This window comes from Aegilops tauschii, chromosome 3 (assembly GCF_002575655.3).
Source record: "Aegilops tauschii subsp. strangulata cultivar AL8/78 chromosome 3, Aet v6.0, whole genome shotgun sequence".
Taxonomy (NCBI): Eukaryota; Viridiplantae; Streptophyta; class Magnoliopsida; order Poales; family Poaceae; genus Aegilops; species Aegilops tauschii.
The window spans coordinates 5,023,427-5,030,056 of NC_053037.3; the positions used below are offsets into that span (position 1 = coordinate 5,023,427).

Here is a 6,630-nt window from a genome sequence, read left to right on the forward strand (position 1 = left end):
GAAAAACCTGCATTTGTAGTAATTCAATCTTTTTCTAACCCTTTAGATATTTTAAAGAAAGAAAACATGAACATCGGTATTTTTGGGAGGGGATCTGTTGCAATCTCCAGCACGTGAAGGGTTCAGATTCTGCCCACACTACTTTTTGCTGAACTTATCGGGATGGACCTTTACAGAAAGTTTGATTCCAGAAAATGGGCGAGGAAGCGTACTCTGATGCATCCTTGTAAGTTGATTCAAACTCTCTGGCGTCGGCAGCACATTGACCATCCGATCAGAAATCAGGCAACGTTAGGCAACAGATTCCATGAGATGTCAACATGCCATCTCATGTTAGTGTCGTCCATTGGGGCTTAATTATATTGGGAAAAAGGAACACCAGAAGTAAGTCGTATCTTTTGACCCTCAAGATGATGTCGTGGGAATTTCAGTGCTGGGAAGCTAGCATATAAATAGCAGCAGGGACGGTGCACATATATAGCCCATACCATATATAGCACGAACCTGTCACGTTCCTAGGTACGGTTGGTTCTAAACCTAATAATAAGTATTGGGAGCATGCCGAAGTCGAGGGATCCGCTAATCGTCGGGGGGATTGTTGGCGACGTCGTCGACTACTTCGACGCGTCGGCGCGGCTGAGGGTGCTGTACGGCAACCGCGAGATCACGGTCGGATCCGAGCTGAGGCCGTCGCAGGTGGCGAACCAGCCCACGGTGCACATCACAGGAAGAGCGGGATCATTCTACACGCTCGTGAGTGCTCCATTCTTAAGTTGTATCATTGATTGCATATATCAATATCAGAATTTGCAATTGCTAACACCAAGGAGTGGTCTTTAGTGGTCTACTGATACGGACCTTCTTAATTTGTTACTAGGTGATGGTAGACCCAGATGTGCCTAGGCCAAGCGACCCTTGCGAACGGGAGTACCTCCATTGGTATGTGCTAAATTAAGATAGCTTTACCTTAGCCACTTCCCTTACGCGTGCACTTTGTGGGCGAATTAACCTTCTCAAAATAACATGTATATATGCTCTTCGTTTCATAATATTCTTGTTGTGGTTTTAGTTCAAAGTAACTCATTGGTTCAGTTTAATTCCTGCATACATAGGTTTGTCACAGACATACCAGAAGGAGGTGACGTGGGCCGTGGTAAGAAATTAATTTACTGATCGAGTACTATCGTTGCAATTATATACCCTCTCCAACTTCTTCTTTCTTTCCTCCGCAAAAGGAAAAAAAACTGTCTTCTTCTTTCACAAAGGAAAAAAGGACCTCCACCGTACTAACAGAGTTTTTTCGGGCGCATGCATCCAGGCACTGAGGTGGTGGCTTACGAGAAGCCGCAGCCGATGGCAGGGATCCACCGTTTGGCCTTCGTGGTGTTCCAGCAGGCTGCGCGGGAGGCCATCTACGCACCAGGGTGGCGCTCCAACTTCATCACGAGGGACTTGGCCGAGTGCTACAACCTTGGTGCTCCGGTCGCCGCCGCCTACTTCAACTGCCAGAGGGAGGGCAGCTGCGGTGGCCGGAGGTGGCAGGGGTGAAGCAAGCTGGCTATAACTATGACACGTACGCATCATCGCGCCATCCAGTGGGATGTGTCGCACAAAATAAATGAATAAAGAACATATGTGTAGGCTAGCTAGGTCCTTGTGTGCTGGCTAATTGGCTACCTCCATTGGCTCTATTTGTGGCCGAATATACGGTGTGTTGGGACAAATTCGGACTATCTCGCTCTCACACTCGCTTAAATTGTAGGTGGAAGAAGGAGAGGGATATAAATATTTTCGGTGCATAAACACCTCGCCGCACGAACGGCGCCTCGGCTGCTGGAACCGCCTCACTTTACTCAACCTGGGCACATACCCACACGGCCCGGCAACTCACCACATAGGAGAGGGGGTTTTATACCCGTGCACACACACGACCCGGCCGGCACACCGGGCAACTAACTCACGCACTAAGCTAATCACAACATGCACGTCCGTATCCATGATGACCGGTGGCTTCACAGCTTATGTGGCTAACTAACTTATCCATGAATGACTAGATGACCAAGTAGCACTGACTACTATCTACATGCACACTTTTTTTTTTTTGAGGATATCTACATGCACACTCAACAATCTACGACCGCAGAAGCTGCGCCACGATCCACATACAGCGCCCGCTCATGCACGTCCACATTGGAGCGGCTGCCCGACGCTGCTGCTCCGCGCGGACGACTCGGCCATCCCCAACTGGCTGTTTTCAAAATTAGTGCTCACAATTTCCCCCTTAATCTTGACATGACTCGCCACCGCGCCGCGGACACACGGCGCCCAGCGCCTGCATGGTCGTCGCTGCATCCTCCGCCGCTGCGTGACACCTCCATGCTCTTCCTCGGCGATACACGCTGAGCTCCTTCTCCGCCGGCAGCACACGCCCGACGTTCTGCAGCATAACCTAAATATTAAATAATCTTGTATATACTCTTTTTGGGGCGATAATCTACTACTTTCTAATAATAGGAGCCCCCGGTACCTTATTTCTTCTTTCATGCGGCCTATCCACTGCAACGTAGGCTTCTATTTCTATAAAATTCTGGTGGGGCGCAGCGAACGGTGAACAAAAGGTGCATTGGCTTTCATGGGAGAAGATGTGTACGGCAAAGAGGAATGGAGGGACGGGATTCCGAGACCCAAAGGCATTTAACCAAGCATTGCTGGCCAAACAAGCTTGGTGAATCATTCAGTTTCCATCCTCTCTTTGTGCAACGGTTCTGAAAGCTCATTATTTCAAGGATGGGTCGATCTTGAACGCGACATGCCTAGTGGTGGATCCTTTAATTTCCGTAGTATCTTACTACATAGCAGAGACCTACTTCGAGAATGTGTGGTGTGGAGAATTGGTGATGGTACCTCAATTAATGTGCACCACGAGAACTGGATTCGAAGGAGTGGCAGCCTCAAACTACTTGGGCAACAATATGTACAGTGATTTACTAGCCGCCGAGGGATCACAGTGGGATGTACAGAAACTTGAAACAATGTTCACACCGGATGATGTACTGGACGAGCTCTTTTATGGTACCTTGTGATGAATTTGCAACGTCCATTCACAAAATCCCAGGGCGGTTAGCAATATATACTGTTGTGCTTGGCCGAGCAGTAGCGCTCGCACTGGCCACGCAGTGAGCAGCAGTATAAGCTGAGCAAAAGTCAAGAAAAAAATCTGTAAAGCGCCACATTCGGCGATAAAAAACAGGCTACGATGCCTACACACCTATTCTATTATTAGCTCGCCATCTAAATCGACTGAAGATAGCCCGTGCCACCGTCTCTCAGCGGTTGCACCTAATAACTAAAAGCTCCCTGAAGTCCGCATGAGTGAGTAACGACCACATACGGATCCAAGCGTAGCTCTATATATAACCTGCAAAAAAATAGTGAATTTTATCCTATTAAAAATCATATCATTCCTAGTGTTCCATAGCCCAGAATAGTGCACATATACCTATCCAAATATGTTTACCTATGTGTATGTCCACTCCACTAAGCCTCATCCCAAATAACGTGTTTATGCTCATTTGGGGATGAACGTTGAAAGCTATATGAATTGATCACCATAATAATTTTGCAAGTGGACACTCGATAAAGAGGTCTTTAATCGATTCATTTTGATCACGAAAACAACACGTGGAGTTACCAACCCAATTCCTTTTCACCAAGTCCAATTCCTAGCCTTTTCAAAATGACTCCTTTGTGGACGGACGCATAAAGATTTTAATGGGAAGCGGAACTTTAATCTTCCATATGTGCAAAGATCTCGACAATGGCCCAAAATCAATTAAGTCCAAATACATGGATTTCACTGAGAAGATTCCATTTGTGGTTAACTTCCAGCTAATTGTATCCGCCTGGTCTGTAAGTTGAACATCCATCAACCTACGGACCAGATGCAACCAAGCATTCCAACGTTCCCCTACGAGGGATCTCCTAAATTGGATACTAAGTGGTACCAAGTTTAATACCATGGCAACATAATCCTCCTTACGTTGCACAATATTATATAAAAAGGGTATTTCAAAGCGAAAGGCGTCTCCCTTAGCCATGTATCTTCCCAGAATCTAGTGGTGGTACCATTACCAACTAGGAACATCCGTAATTAATCTTTTTTACCCCTTTATGTATTTCAAAGAAAGATAATATGAACATTTGTAAACTTGCAGGAACAACATTGAATAGGGTGAGCGCTGCCTCATAAGACATAAGCTTACCAATAGAATAACTCAATTTTTTCTCAAAGTGGTCCTCAATTCCATTCCATTTGTTATTAACAAGTTTACGAAAATGAATTGGGATACCAAGGTATCTAAAAGGGAAAGAGTCAGGCTCACAACCAAACAGTTGTTTGTACTGATTGTCTTCTTCTTTGCCCTTCCCTGAAGGAGAAGAGTTTGCTCTTGTGGAAGTCTTGAGACCAGTTAACTGATCACGTGGGGATATTCATTTTTGGGAGGGATCTGTTGCAATCTCCACCACGTGAAGGGTTCAGATTCTGTCCACTACTAGTACTAGTGTAGTACTACTTTAGGAAACATATTGGATGGACCTTCACAGAAAGTTTGATTCTAGAAAAGGGGCGAGGAAGCGTACTCTGATGCATCCTTGTAAGTTGATTCAAACTCTTGCAGGGCAGCACATTGGTCATCCGATCAGAAATCAGGCAACAGATTCCATGAGATGTCAACATGCCATCTCATGTTAGTGTCGTCCATTGGGGCTTAATTATATTGGGAATAAGGAACACCAGGTCGTACCTTTTCACCCGTAAGCACTCTCAAGATGACATCATGGGAATTTCAGTACTGGGAAGCATATAAATAGCAGAGGGACAGTGCACATATATACCTCATACCATATATAGCACCAATCTGTCGAGTTCCTAGGTACGTACGGTTGGTTCTAAACCTAATAATACTCCCTCCATTCCACAATGTAGTGCTTCCTCTATCTCCGTGCTTCAACTTTGACCGTAAATTTAACTAACAAGACCGATTGCGGCGGGAGCAAAATTTATATCAGTGAATTCGTATTCGAAAGAAGTTTTTAATTATGTAATTTTTTCACCCGCCGCAGTCGGTCTCGTTCGTTAAATTTATGGTCAAAGTTCGACCTCGGAAAGCGCGGGCGCACTATATTTTGGAATGGAGGGAGTAATAAGTATTGGGAGCATGCATAAGTCGAGGGATCCGCTAATCGTCGGGGGGATCGTTGGCGATGTTGTCGACTACTTCGACGCGTCGGCACGGCTGAGGGTGCTGTACGGCAACCGCGAGATCATGGCTGGGTCCGAGCTGAGGCCGTCGCAGGTGGCGAACCAGCCCACGGTGCACATCACAGGAAGGGCGGGATCACTCTACACGCTCGTGAGTGCTCTATTCTTAAGTACTATGATTGATTGCATATACCAATATCAGAATTTGTAATTGCTAACACCACGGAGTGGTCGTGAGTGGTTTCCTTGTGCATACGTACCTGTTGCGACTGTTTCTTTTAACCAAGGTGTTACACATGGTTCTATCAATGAAATGCTATGCAAGCTTTGCGTATTCGTGTAAAAAACACATGGTTATTTGAATATTTGTTCATAAATAATGTGTCCCATGTTAATTTGTTACTGGGTGATGGTAGACCCTGATGTGCCTAGACCAAGCGACCCTTGCGAACGGGAGTACCTCCATTGGTACGTGATAAATTAAGCAAGCTTTACCTTAGCCACTTCCCTTACGCATGCACTTTGCGGGCGAATTAACCTTCTCAAAATAACATGTATATATGTTCCCTTTGTTTTATAATATTTTTGTCGTGGTTTTAGTTCAGAGTAAATCATTGATTCAATTTAATTCTTCCGTACATAGGCTTGTCACAGACATACCAGAAGGAGGTGACGTGGGACATGGTAAGAAATGACGTGGGACATGTATCCTGTCAGTTATATACCCTCTCCAACTGTCTTCTTTCTTTCCTCCGCAAGAGGAAAGTAACTGTCTTCCTCTTTCATAAAGAAAAAAAGAACATCCACCGTACTAAAAGAGTTTTTCCGGGTGCATGCATCTAGGCACTGAGGTGGTGGCGTACGAGAGGCCGCAACCGACGGCGGGCATCCACCGTTTGGCATTCGTGGTGTTCCGGCAGATGGCGCGGGAGGCCATCTACCCACCAGGGTGGCGCTCCAACTTCGTCACGAGGGACATGGCAGAGTGCTACAGCCTTGGCGCTCTGGTCGCCGCCGCCTACATCAACTGCCAGAGGGAGGGCAGCTGCGGTGGCCAGAGGTGGCAGGGGTGAAGCAAGCTGGCTCTAACCACTAGTAGAAAACATGGCTTAGGTCACAGGGCAGTTTTCACATTAGCCCCGGTTCAGTCACGAACCGGGACCCATGGGGGCATTCGTCCCGGTTCGTGAGCCCAGGGGGCCGGCCGGGGCCTCGTGGGCATTGGTCCCAGTTCGTATGGAACCATTTGTCCCGGTTCGAGCCACGAACCGGGACTAATGGTCCTCGCTCCTGGCCCACAACCATTGGTCCCGGTTCTTGGCATGAACTGGGACAGAAGGCCCGGATTTAGTACCGGTTCATGCCAC

General features: G+C 46.8%; 2 protein-coding genes across 2 annotated transcripts; both read left to right on the top strand.

The window, feature by feature from the left end:
• The first annotated feature begins 496 nt into the window (after positions 1–496).
• LOC109748172 (protein FLOWERING LOCUS T-like) lies at positions 497–1,723 on the top strand. The gene is made up of 4 exons (XM_020307210.3): positions 497–753; positions 878–939; positions 1,113–1,153; positions 1,319–1,723. The coding sequence occupies exons 1-4, from the start codon at positions 559–561 to the stop codon at positions 1,546–1,548; spliced, it is 528 nt and encodes a 175-aa protein (XP_020162799.1). The 5' UTR covers positions 497–558; the 3' UTR covers positions 1,549–1,723.
• A 3,496-nt stretch (positions 1,724–5,219) lies between these two features.
• LOC109748171 (protein FLOWERING LOCUS T-like) lies at positions 5,220–6,336 on the top strand. Its single transcript, XM_020307209.1, has 4 exons — positions 5,220–5,413; positions 5,669–5,731; positions 5,907–5,947; positions 6,107–6,336. The coding sequence occupies exons 1-4, from the start codon at positions 5,220–5,222 to the stop codon at positions 6,334–6,336; spliced, it is 528 nt and encodes a 175-aa protein (XP_020162798.1).
• The last annotated feature ends 294 nt before the right edge of the window (positions 6,337–6,630 follow it).

Coding starts and splice junctions, on each gene's coding strand:
- LOC109748172 (XM_020307210.3), top strand. CDS start 559: ATGCCGAAGTCGAGGGATCCGCTAATCGTCGGGGGGATTGTTGGCGAC. Junction 754..877: donor CGGGATCATTCTACACGCTC/GTGAGTGCTCCA, acceptor ATTTGTTACTAG/GTGATGGTAGACCCAGATGT. Junction 1,154..1,318: donor AGGAGGTGACGTGGGCCGTG/GTAAGAAATTAA, acceptor GCATGCATCCAG/GCACTGAGGTGGTGGCTTAC.
- LOC109748171 (XM_020307209.1), top strand. CDS start 5,220: ATGCATAAGTCGAGGGATCCGCTAATCGTCGGGGGGATCGTTGGCGAT. Junction 5,414..5,668: donor GCGGGATCACTCTACACGCT/CGTGAGTGCTCT, acceptor AATTTGTTACTG/GGTGATGGTAGACCCTGATG. Junction 5,732..5,906: donor GAACGGGAGTACCTCCATTG/GTACGTGATAAA, acceptor TTCCGTACATAG/GCTTGTCACAGACATACCAG.